Below are 20,464 nucleotides of genomic sequence, written 5' to 3'. Positions count from 1 at the left end.
GGACATAGAGAGTCAAAGGATGCAGAGAGGGAGGAGAGGAGGGTTGAGGAGGCAGAATCAGGAGATAGGTTGGAGAAGGTTTGAGCAGAGGGAAGAGATGATAGGATGGAAGAGGATTGAGTAGCGGGGGAGAGAGAGCGAAGGTTGGGACGGCGCGATACCATCCGAGTAGGGGCAGTGTGGGAGGTGTTGGATGAGGGCGAGAGGGAAAAGGATACAAGGTAGTGGTCGGAGACTTGGAGGGGAGTTGCAATGAGGTTAGTGGAAGAACAGCATCTAGTAAAGATGAGGTCGAGCGTATTGCCTGCCTTGTGAGTAGGGGGGAAGGTGAGAGCGTGAGGTCAAAAGAGGAGAGGAGTGGAAAGGAGGCAGAGAGGAATGAGTCAAAGGTAGACGTGGGGAGGTTAAAGTCGCCCAAAACTGTGAGAGGTGAGCCGTCCTCAGGAAAGGAGCTTATCAAGGCATCAAGCTCATTGATGAACTCTCCGAGGGAACCTGGAGGGCGATAAATGATAAGGATGTTAAGCTTGAAAGGGCTGGTAACTGTGACAGCATGGAATTCAAAGGAGGCGATAGACAGATGGGTAAGGGGAGAAAGAGAGAATGACCACAGAAGCTCTCGGGGTGTGCGAGAACACGTGGGCGGACGAAGAGAGAGCAGTAGGAGTAGCAGTGTTGTCTGTGGTGATCCATGTTTCCGTTAGTGCCAAGAAGTCGAGGGACTGGAGGGAGGCATAGGCTGAGATGAACTCTGCCTTGTTGACCGCAGATCGGCAGTTCCAGAGGCTACCGGAGACCTGGAACTCCTCGTGGGTCGTGCGCGCTGGGACCACCAGATTAGGGTGGCCGCGACCACGCGGTGTGCAGCGTTTGTATGGTCTGTGCAGAGAGGAGAGAACAGGGATAAACAGACACATAGTTGACAGGCTACAGAAGAGGCTACGCTAATGCAAAGGAGATTGGAATGACAAGTGGACTACACGTCTCGAATGTTCAGAAAGTTAAGCTTACGTAGCAAGAATCTTATTGACTAAAATGATTAAAATGATACAGTACTGCTGAAGTAGGCTAGCTGGCAGTGGGTGCGTTGTTGACACTACACTAATCAAGTCGTTCCATTGAGTGTAATAGTTTCTACAGTGCTGCTGTTCGGGGGCTAGCTGGCCCCCGAACAGCAGGGGTTGCCAGATAATTTTGTTAATTTCTTTACCATAAGCCGCCTCCAACGTCGTTTTAGAGAATTTGGCAGTACATCCAAATGGTCTCACAACCGCAGACCATGCCATCCCAGGACCTCCACATCTGGCTTCTACACCTGCGGGATCGTCTGAGACGAACCACCCGGATAGCTGATGAAACTGAGGAGTATTTCTGTCTGTATTAAAGCCCCTTTGTGGGGAAAACTAATTTTGATTGGCTGGGCCTTGGGTCCCCAGTGGGTGGGCCTGGCTCCACCCATGGTTGCGCCCCTGCCCAGTCATTTTGTTCACTATCGTTTTATATTTTCACCAATGTGTATATTTGTGTAATGAAATGGTGACATTGCAAGCCCCACGAGTTAGCATTTTATTACATCCGCACACACAGCCACTCATTTAACATGCACTCCAGCTGAGCAGTATATCAGCTCGGCAGCAGGCAGGAAGTGGCTACAGCCTCCTCCTCGAACAGGGACACAGCCAGGCAGGCCCAGTGGACAGCACAGTAGAGCAGTGTTATGGTACAGTAGTCCAGCCGCTGGCCCGAAGTGACCCTGCCTGCAGTGTGGGAGCAGCTGGAAGAGAATGGAACAGAGATGCTCTCTGCCTGGGTGACAGACAGAGGCAGGCAGACGGACGGGTGACTGGCAGCTGATTCAGTTGCTTGCTGGCCTAGCAGTTCTATTCAAATCAAAGTTTGGGGACACCTCATTCATGGGTTTTTCTTTATTTTAACTCTTTACTAGATTGTAGAATAATAGTGAAGACATCAAAACTATGAAATAACACATGAAATCATGTAGTAACCAAAAAAGTGTTAAACATATCCAAATCTATTTTTGTTTCTTCAAAGTAGCCACCCTTTGCCTTGACGACGGCTTTGCACACTCTCAGCGTTCAACCAAATGCATGAGGTAGTCACCTGGAATGCTTTTCCAAAATTCTTGAAGAAGTTCCCACATGTGCTGAGCACTTGTTGGCTGCTTTTCCTTCACTATGTGGTTCAACTCATCCCAAACCATCTCAATTGGGTAGAGGTTTGGTGATTGTGGAGGCCAAGTCATCTGATGCAGTACTCAATCACTCTCCTTCTTGGCCAAGTAGCCCTTCCACAGCCTGAAGGTGTGTTTTGGGGCATTGTCATGTTGAAAGACAAATTATTGTCCCACTAAGCGCAAACCAGATGGGATGACGTATCGCTGCAGAATGCTGTGTTAGCTGGTTAAGTTTGCCTTGAATTCTAAATAAATCACAAAGTGTCAGCAGCAAAGTACCCCACACCATCACACCACCACCTCCATACTTCGCGGTGGGAACTACACTTGCAGAGGGAACCACACTTGCGGAGATCATCTGTTCAACTACCCTGCATCTCACAAAGACACCGTGGTTGGAACCAAAAATCTCAAATTTGGACTCCCAGTCTAGAGGACAGATTTCCACCGATTTTAATATCCATTGATCGTGTTTCTTGGCACAAGCAAGTCTCTTCTTATTGGTGTCCTTTAGTAGGGGTTTCTTTGCAGCAATTTGACCATGAAGACCTGATTCACTCAGTCTCCTCTGAACAGTTGATGTTGAGATGTTACTTGAACTCTGTGAATCATTTATTTGGACTGTAATCTGAGGTGCAGTTAATTGCCAATTTCTGAGGCTGGTGACTCTAACTCTGTAGCAGAGGTAACTCTGGGTCCTCCTTTCCTGTGGCAGCCCTCATGAGAGCCAGTTTCATCATAGTGCTTGATGTTTTTTGCGACTGCACTTGAAGAAAGGGGGGTGTATGGCAATATACCACTGCTAAGGGCTGTATCCAGCCACCGTCCAAGAATAGCCCTTAGCCGTGGTATATTTGCCATATATCATACCCCCTCGGGTCTTAATGCTTAATTATACTGCAAGTACTATGCTATTTACTCGACATGGCACTTGCATGAATGATGAAATGTAAATAACATAAAACACAACATGATAGCCAGTGAATTAGAATGTTGTGTTACTGCGCAGTTTGTCAAGTACCATGCTCTTTACTTAGACTGACTTGCATGCACTCATACAAACAAGATGGCACATGCCAACACAAATTATAAACTGGAGGAAAGGTCAATGTCCTGAAGAAACATTTTCTGCTTGCTTCAGCTGTCCAAAAGTATGTTTTATGGTAGTGGAATTAGTTCAGATGTTTAAATTGAGACATACTGACACTTCAAATAACAACGTACTGTATGCTAAAATGAGCTCCAAAAGTATTGGGACAGTGCAAATTATTTTGTTTTGGAACTGTACTCCAGCACTTTTGGATTTGAAATTATACATATTTTACAAGGTTAAAGTGCAGACTCTCAGATTTAATTTGAGTGTATTTTCATCCATATCGGGTGAACCGTATAGAAATTACAGCACAGTCCCCCTATTTATTTATTTTATTTTTAATTTGAACATTTTATTTAACTAGGCAAGTCAGTTAAGAACAAATTCTTATTTACAATGATGGCCTACCGGGGAACAGTGGGGTAACTGCCTTGTTCAGAGGCAGAATGACTTTGTCAGCCCGGGGATTCAATCCAGCAACCTTTTTCGGTTGTGTGTATTAAGTTTAGTATTTGGTCCCATATTCATAGCACGCAATGACTACAACAAGCTTGTGAGTCTACAAATTTGTTGGATGCATTTGCTGTTTATTTCGGTTGTGTTTCAGCTTATTTTGTGCCCAATAGAAATTAATGGTAAATAATGTATTGTCATTTTGGAGTCGCTTTTATTGTAAATAAGAATAGAATGTTTCTAAACACTTCTACATTAATGTGGATGCTACCATGATTACAGATAACCCTGAATTCATTGTGAATAATGATACGTGAGAAAGTTGGAGGCATAAATATAATACTCCCCCCCCCCCCCCCCAAAAACAATTCCAACGTCCCCTGTCTTGGGGGTATGCTATTTGTGCGTCTAACTTTCTCACTCATCGTTATTCACGATTAATTTAAGACTATCCGTATTCATGATGTAATCATTGCGTGCTTGCAAGATGGAACCAAATACTAAACCTTTTACTACTATAATACACATATAAGTGAATTTGTCTCAATACATTTGGTCCCCTAAAATGGGAGGACTATGTACAAAAAGTGCTGTAATTTCTAAGCGGTTCACCCGATATGAATGTAAATACCCTCAAATTAAAGCAGACAGTCTGCACTTTATTCTTATAGTCATTGTATCATTTCAAATCCAAAGTTCTGGAGTACAGAGCCAAAACAACATGTGTTACTGTCCCAATACTTGTGTGATGTATTGTATAACATACCACATGTACTAATCACACAAATTCAGAAACCCAATACCGGCACATCAATCCAGCCTCAGTGTGTTGATGCCTTTTTAAAGTGCTTCTGAACCTGGCCTAATTGGAAATCAATCCAAAAACCCCCTCTGTCAATTTTCGCAATGCTCTTACTGCTAATGCTAAGGCTATTACTGCTAATGTTACCATAGCTAATATTAAGTTCACTGTCTATTCATTTCAGTGGAGCTTGGCTGAGTGTCACACCAATACTGTATTGTATCCTCTCTATGCTAAAGCTAAACTGTGTTGTGTTAATTAGGCACCAAACGGAAGAAAACAGACTAAAACGGGGAGGGGGTGACTATCTGGACTTGGCTAATAAGAAATAAAGATTTTAATTTTTCCTTGTTATACGCTTTTACATGTTTTCCCTCTGTGAACGCTACCCCAATTCAGTACCGAAGAATAAAACAAATGGAAAACTACGCTTTTGCGATATCTTTTGTGTGCAAAGCCTTTACATCTAAACATCCCTGATAAGCGTCCTCATGCCACCCCTGTTCTGTGTTTCCCTGTTTAACCCGCAGGGTAAAGCGTACCGGGACAAGCAGCTGATCTACCTAAAGGACCACCTAGACCGGTACTATCACAGCCGTGACAGAAAGTGGATCGTGCTCTTCCCAGAAGGCGGCTTCTTGCGCAAGCGGCGGGAAACCAGCCAGGCATTTGCCAAGAAGAACTCGCTTCCTCACCTGACGCATGTGACGCTGCCGCGGCTGGGTGCCACTCAGGTGATCCTGAAGACCCTGGGGCCGCAGCAGGAGAACGGCTGCCTGGGGACAGAGGCCAGCACAGTGCACCGTAGCCAGTCAGGTGGGTGACGAACACACACACACACACACCACGTTCTTCCGTTTCACCTTACTCTGCCTCGAAATCTCCGGTCATCACCTGAGGTCTTAGTGGGCTGTGACACACCTGCAACCTGTCTTCACCTCCTCCCCTCTAATCCTGTGGTTACACTCTCCTGCAGCCAGTCACTTCTGTTTGTACCGGTCTATCCCTTCACCTATTATAGTCATCTCGGACCAGGTCAGCCTCCAGGGCTCACCAAGCAAAGGTCTCCTTTGTTTAAATCAGGGTTGGGGGTCAGTCGATTCAGGAAGTGATTTAAAATGTATAAAACTATTATTTTGATATAAATAGCTTCTCGCTTTCAGGTTTTTGAGAAGTCATAAAAAACAGGTGCCCTTTTTTCAATTATTGAATTGGAATTTCGGTTTACTCTCTGAATTGATTGACTTCAATTGGAATTGACCCCAACTTTAAACATTATTTTACCTGATTCCAGGTAAAGCCTCACGATTCCTGGAAAAAGTGTTATCAGGACGCATCACCATGAGTCACTTCCTGCTCTTGACCTTCCCAACTCAGTACTCATGCATGTGCTTCCCAGAGTGCAACACCTCTAGCTCCATACTTTACAAAATGGGGAGAGGGCGGGGGATTATGGGTACTGAACTAATAATCAGACAGGCAATTTTGGCACAGGAGACTAATGAAAGTTTTTTTCCAAGTAGACCTAAGTTAAGTAACCTTTTCAATTAAAATCTAATTGTATTTGTCACATGCAGCGAACACAACAGGTGTAAGTAGACCTTACCGTGAAATGCTTACAAGCCCTTAACCAACAATGCAGTTCAAGAAATAGAGTAAAACAAATATTTACTAGATAAAATAAAAAGTGACACAATAAAATAACAATAGGGGGACCTGTACTGAGTCAGTGTGCGGGGGTACAGGTTAGTCGAGTTCATTTGTGCATGTAGATAGGCGTAAAATGACTATGCATAGATAATAAACAGTGAGTAGCAGCAGTGTAAAAACAGGGGGGGGTCAGTCAATGTAAATAGCCCGGGTGGCCATTTGATTAATTGTTCAGCAATCTTATGGCTTGGGGGTAGAAGCGTTTTCGACCTAGGAGCCTTTTGGAGCCTGTTTGTGCCTTCCTCTGACACCGCCTAGTATATAGGTCCTAGATATAAGGAACCTTGAGTCTAGTGATGTACTGGGCCGTACGCACTACCCTCTAGAGCCATATGGTCAGATGCTGAGCTGTTGCCATACCAGGCGGTGATGCAACCGGGTCAGGATGCTCTCGATGGTGCATCTGTCAAACTGGGGACCCCATGCCAAATCTTTTCAGTCTCCTGAGGGGGAAAAGGTATTGTTGTGCACTGTTCACGACTGTCTTGGTCTGTTTGGACCATGGATAGTTAGAATTGTTTTGGGGGGGTATTATATTTATGCCTCCAACTTTCTCACGTATCATTATTCACAATTAATTCAGGGTTATCTGTAATCATGGTAGCATCCACATTAATGTAGAAGTGTTTAGAAACATTCTATTCTTATTTACAATAAAAGTGACTCCAAAATGACAATACTGGACAGCATCCATCGTGAGCCATTAAAAAGAGGACTTCCAAGAAGCCAGTTTTTCAGACTTAGCCTTATGCCACTCCACAGAGGATTATCTAGAAAAAGCATCGGAGATGCGCATTAGGTTTCTAAGAGCCTATTCGCCACAAGCTCTTAATTAATTTGACATTGAGAAAAACACGAGATGAACTGCTACATAAAGGACCTGCTAAAGCTAAAGAACACTCTGTAATGTTCACACCCACATACTTTGAACTCTCAAAGTGGGAGACGCGATCAAGAAACACTGGCATATTTTATCATCGGGACCCAGCTTTTACCGTCTGAATTTAAAAATCCACCACTTATTGTGTATAGGAGAGGTCGAAATTTACGCGATAAATTGGTTCATGCCAACTGCCAGCCACTAAAGACAATCAGCCAGGCTCTTTTATGCCCTCTTCCAAATGGTAGCTATAAATGCAGAGTATGTGCACAGTGCAACAATATGATGAAGTGTGAATATTTCTGCCACCCACACACAGGAAAACGGTTCCAAATAAATGACATTATTACATGGTCCACCACCCATGTTATTTACAATATTAAATGTCCATGAGGGCTGTGCTATGTATGTAAAACCTCGCGTCCTCTCAAACAGAGAATCTGTGAACATTAAAGTTAAATCAGGAGAAACGACAGGGATTATCCAGTCGCAGTACATTTCAAAGACCTGAAGCATGACATTTCTACCTTTTAGATTTTCCGGCATAGAGAAAGTTAAGATATCAGACAGGGGAGGTGATATCAATAATACTCTGAGTAAAAGATGATGATTTTGGATTTTCACCCTCCAGACATTATTTCCTAAAGGACGTAATGATTAAATTATGTTGTATTTGGTCAATTTGAGCATGAATTATGTCCCTATTTAAGATTACTCTGTTTTTCGTACGATGTACCCAACGATTAATTAAAACTTGCTATGTCCTCATTGTGGTTTTACAAATGTGTTTAATACGTCTTATTTACACACTATTTGAATATTTATAGAGATATAAGATATAAAACTATTTTTTTTGTGAAGAATCAACAAAAAGTGGGACACAATCATGAAGTGGAACAACATTTATTGGATATTTCAAACTTTTTTAACAAATCAAAAACTGAAAAATTGGGCGTGCAAAATTATTCAGCCCCTTTACTTTCAGTGCAGCAAACTCTCTCCAGAAGTTCAGTGAGGATCTCTGAATGATCCAATGTTGACCTAAATGACTAATGATGATAAATACAATCCACCTGTGTGTAATCAAGTCTCCGTATAAATGCACCTGCACTGTGATAGTCTCAGAGGTCCGTTAAAAGCGCAGAGAGCATCATGAAGAACAAGGAACACACCAGGCAGGTCCGAGATACTGTTGTGAAGAAGTTTAAAGCCGGATTTGGATACAAAAAGATTTCCCAAGCTTTAAACATCCCAAGGAGCACTGTGCAAGCGATAATATTGAAATGGAAGTAGTATCAGACCACTGCAAATCTACCAAGACCTGGCCATCCCTCTAAACTTTCAGCTCATACAAGGAGAAGACTGATCAGAGATGCAGCCAAGAGGCCCATGATCACTCTGGATGAACTGCAGAGATCTACAGCTGAGGTGGGAGACTCTGTCCATAGGACAACAATCAGTTGTATATTGCACAAATCTGGCCTTTATAGAAGAGTGGCAAGGAGAAAGCCATTTCTTAAAGATATCCATAAAAAGTGTCATTTAAAGTTTGCCACAAGCCACCTGGGAGACGCACCAAACATGTGGAAGAAGGTGCTCTGGTCAGATGAAACCAAAATTGAACTTTTTGGCAACAATGCAAAACGTTATGTTTGGCGTAAATGCAACACAGCTCATCACCCTGAACACACCATCCCCACTGTCAAACATGGTGGTGGCAGCATCATGGTTTGGGCCTGCTTTTCTTCAGCTGGGACAGGGAAGATGGTTAAAATTGATGGGAAGATGGATGGAGCCAAATACAGGACCATTCTGGAAGAGAACCTGATGGAGTCTGCAAAAGACCTGAGACTGGGACGGAGATTTGTCTTCCAACAAGACAATGATTCAAAACATAAAGCAAAATCTACAATGGAATGGTTCAAAAATAAACATATCCAGGTGTTAGAATGGCCAAGTCAAAGTCCAGACCTGAATCCAATCGAGAATTTGTGGAAAGAACTGAAAACTGCTGTTCACAAATGGTGGCGGCCCATTGGGAAGTCCAGGATCCAGTTGAAGAGGGAGGTGTTTAGTGTCCCAGAGTCCTTAGCTTAGTGATGAGCTTTGAGGCCACTATGGTGTTGAATGCTGAGCTGTAGTCAATATACCTCCTCACTGTCAGTGAACCACATGTCTGACTCTCAAAACTCACAATTGTCACTGGTAGCTTCTTTAATAGATATTTGGTGCTGTAGTCAGGGTAAGTCTGGCAGACCACTGAGTTATTCTTTCAAACTACCATAGTGTTCCTGTGAATTTTGTGTCACTCATCCTATAAATAGAATGTGTAGTGCAGATCTTGCTCAAATGGGAGTTTTATATTGGGCTGGTTGCCTGTTGAGAGAAGACTCTTTCAAAACCTCAAACCATAAAATCATCACTTCTCTGTTGTGTTGCCCTCTGAGAATACTGTTTTAAATGGGGGTGGTGGGCTGGATGGAGGAGGGGTGGGACACACAAACACACACACACAGTGTCTAACACGTACGAAGGAGACGGAAATTACAACAGAGGTCCCCTGGAACCCCAGCGGCGATCTACAGTAGAGTAATTTCCCCGTCTTGGGACCAAGCCTAAATAAACTGACTGACTAGGATTACATCTCCGCAATTAAGAAAATGCTCTGAAAATGAAACCTTTATTTTCCCCTTCATTTTCTCCTTAACCTCGTTTTTTTTCTTCCATCAATCCATCCATCAGGACTGGCCTTAATTGAGCTCTGCCCCTCCTGTCCACTGCTGACAAACAGCCCCCTAGCCAATCAATAAGCCTCGCCTAATAGCCCACTGAGTTTGGGAAACAAAGACTGCACACAGTGGCAGGCTGCACATACCCACACAGGCAGGAGCCCCCACACACACAGACAGACAGGCGCACGCACACACCGTCACTCACGTGCACATGCACTTTGGAATTCCCTGGCTTTAGCTCAAAATCCATTTTAAATTAGTCCTGTTGCCTTTCTCGTAATTGTAAGACCGCGTTGAGGCCAACAGTATTGAGTGCGTGGCTAAGGGATCTAGCCACCATGAGGGTTGCTAACTCCTGTGTCCTGCAATAACTCTGTGCTTACAGCTGAGCTATCCAATACATCCAGGTCTGTTGGAAAGCGTTCATACATGTAGAAAATACCTTGCATAGAAGTTGCAAGTCTTCCTAGGTGAATTTGTTTTCCAATAAAAAATCATGTAATTTAAGAATTGGGAAATGTAATGATGGGGCTTGATGATTAATGGAAAATGTGTGAACAATATTTTTTGTGAATTCATTTTTCATTTTGTCATAAGGTTGGTAGCAACATGTGGAAATCATCTGTTTCAGCACAAGCAAACTACAAAAGCCACAATGCAATGCTCTATGTGCTAGGTAGTGAACTTGGTAGCAAGCATAGCTACACACAATAATACTCAAGTCCAATATCACCAGGTGAAGTAGTTAGTTAGCTGTAAAATTGCCTAAACAAACTGCACTATCAGTTTAGGAGTCTACAATCTCACCATGTTACACCTGCAGATCGATTTGTCTCACAAAGTGGAGTCTGACATTCACAACGGCCATGCAACGCACCCTGGACTGAAGAGACAGACATATAGGAGAAGTGTGGGGGACCCTCTGTTAAATTACACATTTATAATATAATATGCCAATTAGCAGACACTTATTCATGCGTACATACATTCTACGTATGGGTGGTCCCAAGAATCAAACCCACTACCCTGGTGTTACAAGTGCCATGCTCTACCAACTGAGCTACATTTCTCAAGGTAGGAATATCACACAAATATGATCAATGACTCATTCGAGAGAAGACAACCTGACATTAGCCAGAATTTAAATCTGACATGTATGCTAGATGTTTGTTTTCGGTATCTGAAAGTTGTATTCCTATTAACTTCCAGTATAGTGAGAGTGGCTTTATTGTAATGCTACGTCATACCGGCTGAATTGCTCAGATAAACATGAAATGACCCCGGGAATCGATAGAACATCGCTCAGAGATGCAAAAAACAATAACATTAGAAATGGGTAAATCTTTCCTTTTAAAGCCTAATCATAGTACGCAACGCAATAACTACAAATAGCTACCCAAAATGGTGATTCCACACACAGGCACAGCGCTCTCTCTCTTTCTGACCGTACCTAGAGCCTCAGCCATCTGCATCACACAGCAGACAATGGGCCTCTCGGAGGAAATGGGATCTGATGTGAATGTGAGCGCAGCACCATCACGGCTGTGTATCGGCTCCACAACGTCACCTGGGGTAAATACTGTCACCCACAACAGCACAGAGACTGTTTGAACCCAGAACCGTGACAAGCAAGCGGCCGAGCATCTCGCTGTTGGCTTAGGGGCTATTCTCAGAGGTACCGATACTCAAGAGACATTATTGTAATGTAGAGTTGCAGAAATCTCCTGTCTGGAGTGCTACCTCCGGAGTTTGTGCACAACACTGGCACAACCGCTGCCCCCCTCGAAGGCAGGGCAGTGTAAACAGAATTGTCTCATTCAGCCCAACACTTCTACAGTATAAATGATAATGCTTTTGAAACATACCCTCGTAAAACTGACTATACTACCGATCCTTGACTTTGGCGTTGTCATTTACAAAATAGCCTCCCAACACACTACTCAACAAATTGAATGCAGTCTATCACAGTGCCATCCGTGCTGTCACCAAAGCCCCATATACTACCCACCACTGTGACCTGTATGCTCTCGTTGGCGGGTCCTCGCTACATATTCGTCACCAAACCCACTGGCTTCAGGTCATCTGTAAGCCTTTGCTTGCTAAAGCTCTGCCTTTTCTCATCTCACTGGTCACTGTAGCAGCACCCACCCGTAGCATGCGCTCCAGCAGGTATATTTTAACTGGTCATCCCCAAAGCCAACTCCTCCTTTGGCCGCCTTTCCTTCCAGTTCTCTGCTGCCAATGGCTGGAACGAATTGCAAAAATCACTGAAGCTGGAGACTCATATCTCCCTCACGAACTTTAAGCGTCAGCTGTCAGAGCAGCTCACCGATCACTGCAGCTGTACACAGCCAATCTGTAAATAGCCCATCCAACCAACTACTTACCTCATCCCCATATTGTTTTTCTTCTATTTTGCACACCAGTATTTCTACTTGCACATCCTCATCTGCACATATATCCTTCCAGGGTAAATTGCTAAATTGTAGTTACTTCGCCACTATTGGCCGATTTATTGCCTTACCTCCTTGCTTCATTTGTACACAGATTGATTTTTCTATTGTGTTATTGACTGTAAGTTTGTTTATTCCATGTGTAACTCTGTTGTTTTTGTCGCACAGCTTTGCTTTATCTTGGCCAGGTCGCAGTTGTAAATGAGAACTTGTTCTCAACTGGCCTTCCTGGTTAAATTTTTTAAAAATCATAAACATCCCTGGGTCGACTCCTCTTTTCAGTTCGTTGCAGCTAGCGACTGGAACGAGCCCCAACAAACATACAAAGTGGACAGTTATCTCAATCACTTCATTCAAAGACTCAATCATGGACACTCTTACTGACCGTTGTAGCGGCTTGTGTGATGTATTGTTGTCTTTACCTTCTTGACCGTTTGTGCTGTTGACTGTGCCCAATAATGTTTGTACCATGTTTTGTGCTGCTACCATGTTGTTATGTTGTGTTGCTACCATGCTGTGTTGTCACATGTTGCTGCCTTGCTATGTTTTTGTCTTAGGTCTCTCTTTTTGTAGTGTTGTCATGTGTGTTTTTGTCCTATATTTATATAATATTTTTTTAAAGTTTTTATCCCAAGCCCCCGTCCCGGCTGGAGGCCTTTTGCCTTTTGTTAGGGCGTCATTGTAAATAAGAATTTGTTCTTAAACTGACTTGGCTACTTAAATAAAGATTAAATAAATACATGATGGAAACTTTTTTCTTTTTTTTCGTACATGGGAATTTACCTGCAAAAGGTATTTTTATGTTCACTATGTCATCACACAACGCCTTTTATCTGCAACAAGTCAGTTTAATGGAAACACACCTCTGCTGGGATATATATATATTGTGTTTATGCAGATTTTGGAGATATTCGCATGAAAATCTGTCGCCAATTGGATGGAAACCTAGCTACAGACAGAGACGACTGCAGATGGACAATATAACTAACCAGGCTGAGCTAGCTTTATGTTTATGCAAGGCCTTTGTATCTGTAATAAAACATATATATATATTCTCATACAGTATGTCATCACTATTGTGGTGATTTAATTATTCCAGTCAATAATGTATTTAAAATAACGTAAATATATGGGTCTATTTTAGGCTACAAATACACAGCTTAGGCTATAGATGCATGACGTTACTGCTTCGTTTCCCCTTGCCAGGCCCAGATGTGATCAGAGCGCATTGGCTTTTTGCAGCTGTGGTTATCAGAAGGCTACAGTTGATCAGACTGAAGTGCAGATTAATTGTGCATGAGTTGACAAATCATGAGGCATGAAAAGGGGGGGTTGGTGGATATGAATTCACTTATACCCATGTTTTCACTTGCAATTTCCTTTTGCTACATGTACTGATTTGCATGATATTGCTAAAAATGAAGACTGGTATGTTGTAAGGTAGGCCTGTTCTACTGTTATATTCGTATGGGAGGGTTAATCATTCATCTTTGATAGGCTAGCGTTACTTAAAGACATGCTGTTAGCAACTGTGTGCTTTTTTTCTTGAAGCAAAAATGTAATGTGTAGCCTCTAGATGAGAAAGTAAATCCTTTGTCTGCACATGCTTGGGAATTGTTGCATTATTCAAGAGTGTAATGTGGTTTGGTTCCATTATTCAAACGTGTAATATGGTTAAGTGGAAAAGTCACTTGCATGCTTACTGGCTGGTTTTAGTAAGCTTTATATGGGATTTTCCCGTGTGCCAGTGGCCAATCACAGGTGTCTATTAAACTCCTGGTTCAGTAGAAGGTATGAACAAGGAACCTCCTGATTGGTTAAAAGTGTGGCCTGACTTTCCTTTTTGCCAAGGAGACATTTGTCTGCATCTTAAATGGTACCCTATTCTCTCTATAGTGCACTACTACCCATGAGCCCTGGTCCAAAGTAGTGCACTATATATTTGGAATAGGGTGCCATTTGGGATCCCTGTGTATGCTCCCTCCATAACTGTTTACAGCAGCCAGGCTACTCCGATGTCTTATCAAATGAGTGGCTGTGCTGTCATTACAGTATTGTTTATCGCTGGTGTACATGGATGTAGATAGAGCTTGGCAACACACCTGTTTCTGAGCTGGCGCCAAGCTATTACCTACCCAAAGATAGGTGTTCTGTTGTCCAGCATCAACATTACCCACCTGTTGGCCAGCATCAGCACTCTGGTCTTGTGTAATCTTAGCAACGTTTTGAAACGGCAGTTGTCCAAGTGCTCTTAAGTGATTTACATTCTAAAAGACCTGCGTGAGCTGGCAATCTTTTTTTCCACCTCAGTTTTTTTTCCTGCCTTCGCCATCTGGTAACGCACATATGCGCGAGCGCACGCACACAAACACTACCCAGTCAGCCACTTAAGCAAGCCATCCACAATCCTTCTCTCTCTCTCACTCACTCACTCACTCACTCACTCACATATTACACTCACTCACTCACATATTACACTCACTCACTCACTCACATATTGCACTCACTCACACAGGCCACATCTATATTGGTAGGCCAATGCAGCCTTATGTCATAGATTAGAGGCCCCTGTGACGCCTTCCTAAACCAGGTCTGCGTCTCAAATGGCACCCTAATTCCCTTTATACTGCACTACTTTTGACCAGGGCCTATATGGAATAGTACCATTTGGAATGCAACCCAGGAAAAGTGGTGTAATGGCTCTGTTGCTGTGCCCTCATCCTTGCTTCCTCCGTCCTTTCCTCAATTCCTTTCAAAGCTCATTGGAGGAGGAGGTCTGACTGAGGGACCATAGATCCTTCCTTCCAACGGGCTATGAAAAGGAATTCAGTAAACGAGGACGGAGGAATCAAGGATTTGACCACTATTAATGTTTTCAAACCCGTCCTGTATGTCTGTGCCAGACGTTCCTCGCCTGATGGTTTGAACGCCCTCAGCTCCACTTGTCCTCTCTGTCACAGCCCTGAGAACACACATCCCTCTCTGACAAACACACACACCCCTTACAGCGCTGTCTGTGCGTGTGAGTTTGTTCGAAAGAGAGACACTTTCTCTCTCTCTCCCTTCTATCTCTCATCCCGCTTTCTCTCTTTCTCTCCGCCCACATCGCTCTCTGCGCCCGCATCTCTCTCTCTCTGCCCACATCTCTCTCTCTGCCCACATCTCTCCCTCTGTCCACATCTCTCCCTCTGTCCACATCTCTCCCTCTGTCCACATCTCTCCCTCTGCCTACATCTCTCCCTCTCTGCCTACATCTCTCCCTCTCTGCCCACATCTCTCCCTCTCTGCCCACATCTCTCCCTCTCTGCCCACATCTCTCCCTCACTGTCTGCCTATGATGTCATCTAATTCATGTCTTAACTCTCTCTGTCTGTGCAGGTAGTAAACCCAAAGGCCTGCAGTGGGTGGTGGACGTGACCATAGCGTACTCCAAAGCCAGGCCCATGGACATCCAGACGTGGATCTTTGGCTACAGACCTCCCACAGTCACGCACGTACACTACAGGTAAGGACTGGGCCTAACTACACTGACACCTCTCTCTTGCTCTGTCTGTCTCGCTCTCCCTCCGCTTCTCACCCTCTCACTTGTTGAGTATCGGAGGTTGGGTTAGATTTGGCCAGGTTGCGGTACCTATATCTTTGTTTGGCACTCTTTCTCATAGAAAATGGAATAAGAATATCCCAAGGCTATTGTTGTTAAGATCTAGTAATGATGGATTAATTAGACAGAGGGTGGTTGCTGTTGCCTCTCACCATCACTCTCTGCCTCTGCTGTGTGCAGCAGGTTCCGTATGTCCTTCCCTCAGCAGTTTCTACCTATCATTCTCTGGCCATTCTCATTAAAGAGGACTTGTATTCTAGAAGATTATGATACCCTGACGACACCGCTCGCGTCAACGAGCGTCTGTGTTGCCAAGGGCTAAAATAGAAGTCATTCCTATTTCTGACGCAGATCGTGCTGCAAGTCCTGCCTCTCCCATCTCCTTATTGGTTTATAGAAGCAGGTACCCACGTGCCATCTCCTCATTGGTTATACCCACGTGGGTGATTGAAAGATGAACTGTGTTGCCGATTGTCGTGGTAATACTATGAAAGTTTTTGATGCCAATCACCACATAAGTTCAAAGATGAAAAAGCCTGGAAGGAGGAGAGATTACTATAAACGATTCGGTTGGCAGTTTTATGTGTGGATTAATTGTCAGAGTAGAGGACCTTGTGCATTTCAGGTAAAATAACAACCTAATGTTTATATCCCAGGACAAATTAGCTAGCAACAGCAAGCTAGCTAAATGGGACAAATTAGCTAGCAAGTGCAAGCTAACTAGTTAAATTGCCATAAATGTTTAATGCTTTTCGACCTGTCCCCAAATGAATGTCATTGGTTCAGAGTTTGTTTTGATATTTTAACCTGCGTGTCGTGATCGCGCGCAGCCGGTTTGGGTTCTGTGTAAGTTCTTTAAAAATACTCTTCTGGGCCTCCCAAGTGGTCTAAGGCACTGCATCATAGTGCTAGCTGTGCCACCAGAGACTCTGGGTTCGAGCCCAGGCTCTGTCGCAGCCGGCCGCGACTGGGGGGCCCATGGGGCGGCGCACAATTGGCCCAGCGTCGTCCGGGTTAGGGAGGGTTTGGCCGGCAGGGATATCCTTGTCTCATCGCGCACTAGCGACTCCTGTGGCGGGCCGGGCGCAGTGCACGCTGACCAGGTCTCTAGGTGTACGGTGAATCCTCCGAAACATTGGTGCTGCTGGCTTCCGGGTTGGATGTGCGCTGTGTTAAGAAGCAGTGCATGGTTCTCGACCTTCGCCTCTCCCGAGTCCGTACGGGAGTTGCAGCGATGAGACAAGACAGTAACTACTAACAATTGGATACCACGTAATTGGGGAGAAAAGGGGGTTAAAAGTAAAACAAAAAATTAAATACTCTTCTACTATTTTGAACAATAGAGGACATTTGAGGACCTACACAGCCCATTTGTGCCATGTAATGAGGATACCTGCACCACCTACTGAAGTGTGCTGTGCTATTGTGAAGTAATTCACATGATAAAAGAGGTGAAAGGGAGCCTGGAGTGCCACTAATGCAATTACTGCTAATTTTGCATAGAAGGGACATGGAGATGTTGTTGCTCCATAGTAACGCCTTTTCACGTGACACAGTCCAGTCGGAAGTATGGAGCCACCCTAACTGCATGAATGTGGCACTCAAATCTCCTTTTCGGGCGGCAGGTGCTTTTTTTTTTAGGGCGGCAGGTAGCCTAGGGGTTAGAGTGTTGGGCCAGTAACCGAAAGGATGCTAGATCGAATCCCAGAGCTGACAAGGTACAAATATGCAGTTCTGCCCCTTAACAAGGCAGTTAACCCACTTTTCCTAGGCCGTCATTGTAAATAATAATTTGTTCTTAACTGACTTGCCTAGTTACCGTAATTGCTGGACTATTAAGCGCACCTGAATATAAACCGCACCAACTGATTTAAAAAAATAAAAATAAATGTATTTTGTACATAAATAAGCCGCACATGTCTATAGGCCGCAGGTGCCTACCGGTACATTGAAATAAATGAACTTTACACAGCCTTTAAACAAAACACGGCTTGTAACAAAAATAAATAGGCTTTAACGAAATACGGCTTGTAACAAAAATAAATAGGCTTTAACGAAATACGGCTTGTAACAAAAATAAATAGGCTTTAACGAAATACGGCTTGTAACAAAAATAAATAGGCTTTAACGAAATACGGCTTGTAACAAAAATAAATAGGCTTTAACGAAATACGGCTTGTAACAAAAATAAATAGGCTTTAACGAAATACGGCTTGTAACAAAAATAAATAGGCTTTAACGAAATACGGCTTGTAACAAAAATTAAACAGTAGCCTACCAGTAAAGTCATTGGTCACTATCTTCCTCCTCCTGTGCACTGAAACCACTATAGTCATCTCCTTCGGTGTCGGAGTTGAATAGCCTCAGAATTGCTTCATCCGATGTTGGATCGTTTTCATTGTCGGGGGCGCCAGGGTAGCCTAGTGGTTAGAGCATTGGACTAGTAACCGAAAGGTTGCAAGTTCAAATCCCCGAGCTGACAAGGTACAAAATCTGTCGTTCTGCCCTTGAACAGGCAGTTAACTCATTGTTCCTAGGCCGTCATTGAAAATAAGAATTTGTTCTTAACTGACTTGTCTAGTAAAATAAATAAAAATTGTCGCTCTCGTCACTTTCATCCGGAGGCAAATTCCCCGCTGAACTGCCCTCAACATTACGCAGCAGTCCAGCCTTTCGAAACCCGTTGATGATAGTGGATTTTTTGACAATGCTCCACGCTGTCAGGACCCACTGGCAGACTTGACCATAAGTGGCTCTTCGCATGCGGCCCGTTTTAGTGAAGGATTTCTCCCCACTTGTCATCCAAGCCTCCCACTGAACACGGAGCGCCACCTTAAATGCAATGTCCAGTGGCTGCAAATACTTTGTTGTGCCCCCAGGAATCACAGCTGGAATTGAGTTTGTCCTCTTGATGGCTTCTTTCACAGAATCTGTTATGTGGGCCCTCATGCTGTCCAACACGAGCAATGCCTTGTTCTTGTGAAAGAATCCTCCCGGTCGCTTGCCGTAACACTCCGTATGCCATTCATGCATTTGGCCTTCCGTCATCCATCCTTTCTTGTTGACTTTCATAACAATTCCTCTCAGGAATTTTTCTTTTGGCATCGTCATGCGTTTAAAAATCAACATCGGTGGAAGCTTTTCTCCCGATGCCGTGCAGCTCAGAACACAGGTGAAGTGCCTTTTTTCATGCCCAGTTGTTTTCAGCGTGACGGATGATTCGCCTTTCCTGTTGACAGTCCGAGTGAGAGGCAGGTCAAACGTCAGAGGAACCTCATCCATATTTATGATGTCGTGCGGGCCGATGGAATGCTCCTCTCTTTGCATCAGTGAATTTGCGGAAGTTTGAAACTTTTTCCTCGTAGTCGGGAGGGAGCTGCTGACACAGACTCGTCCGTACCCTGATGGACAGGCCCTTACGTCTCATAAATCTTAGACACCACGATGGTCCACCTCTAAAATCCTCAAACTTTATTGCGGTGGCGATTGTTTTGGCTTTCAGTCGGATCTGCACAGTTGAAACACCTCGGCCGTCTGCTCTCTGTGTGTTGACCCAGTCTTCAAGCTCATTTTCTAGTTCGGGCCATCTGCTTTTTTTCCCTCTGAAAGCTTTTGTTGTCTTTTTGCACTGAGTCAGTTCCTCACGCTGCTGTTTCCAACGTCTTATCATTGACTCATTAAGGCCAAGCTCCCGTGCAACAGCTCCATTTCCTTTTCCAACAGCCAGATCGATCGCTTTCAACTTGAAAGCTGCATCATATGCATTTCTCCGTGTCTTTGCCATGATGAGGGTGACAAAATGTCTACCGTAATCAGAATGATGGGAAGTTTGAGCGCGCTCGATTTGCGTCACATTATGTGACGGTGCTCAGTTTTTTGGCGGCATGAATCTTGTGAAAGCGGGAAAAATCCATAAATTAGCCGCGTCATTGTATAAACCGCGAGGTTCAAAGCGTGGGACAAAAGTAGCGGCTTATAGTCCGGAAATACGGTAAATGATAAATAAAAATAATAATTAATACCTGATTTACTTAACAAAAGCCACATCTAAATAATATATAATATAATAAATAGTTGGTCCATGACATTGGGGTGGAAGGGTAGCCTAGTGGTTAGAGCGTTGGGCTAGTAACCGGAAGGTTGCAAGTTCAAATCCCCAAGCTGACAAGGTACAAATCAGTCGTTCTGCCCCTGAACAGGCAGTTAATCCACTGTTCCTAGGCCGTCATTGAAAATAAGAATTTGTTCTTAACGGACTTGCATAAAGGTAAAATAAATAATAGCACAAGTTATCTTTATTGCTCCTCGAGCAAGGGGGGAGGCCGATGACATTACTACCTCCCATCAAACTAACTCCTTGAAAGTTGATCCTTGGAAGTTTTGCTCAAAACATTATTATTATTTTTTTACCCTTTTAGTGTGTGTCAAGGCCGTAGCCATGGAATCAACATTGGGGGTGACCAAATCTGCAGGGTGGTCTGCCCTCCCCCCTGGATTATATATATTTTTTTAATATAAAACTAATTTCCTGCCATTCTAAAATATT

At 43.8% G+C, this 20,464-nt stretch overlaps 1 protein-coding gene across 1 annotated transcript in view; it reads left to right on the top strand.

The window, feature by feature from the left end:
- LOC123994851 (acyl-CoA:lysophosphatidylglycerol acyltransferase 1-like) overlaps window positions 1-20,464 on the top strand; it is an 89,695-nt gene that overhangs the window by 48,344 nt on the left and 20,887 nt on the right. The window contains exons 5-6 of the mRNA XM_046297902.1: window positions 5,073-5,358; window positions 15,696-15,822. Of these exons, the coding sequence (XP_046153858.1) occupies window positions 5,073-5,358; window positions 15,696-15,822 (413 nt within the window). The remainder of the gene's footprint in view (window positions 1-5,072; window positions 5,359-15,695; window positions 15,823-20,464) is intronic.

The sequence above is a fragment of the Oncorhynchus gorbuscha genome, linkage group LG14, assembly GCF_021184085.1.
Source record: "Oncorhynchus gorbuscha isolate QuinsamMale2020 ecotype Even-year linkage group LG14, OgorEven_v1.0, whole genome shotgun sequence".
Taxonomy (NCBI): Eukaryota; Metazoa; Chordata; class Actinopteri; order Salmoniformes; family Salmonidae; genus Oncorhynchus; species Oncorhynchus gorbuscha.
This window is presented reverse-complemented; position numbering and strand designations above follow the sequence as displayed.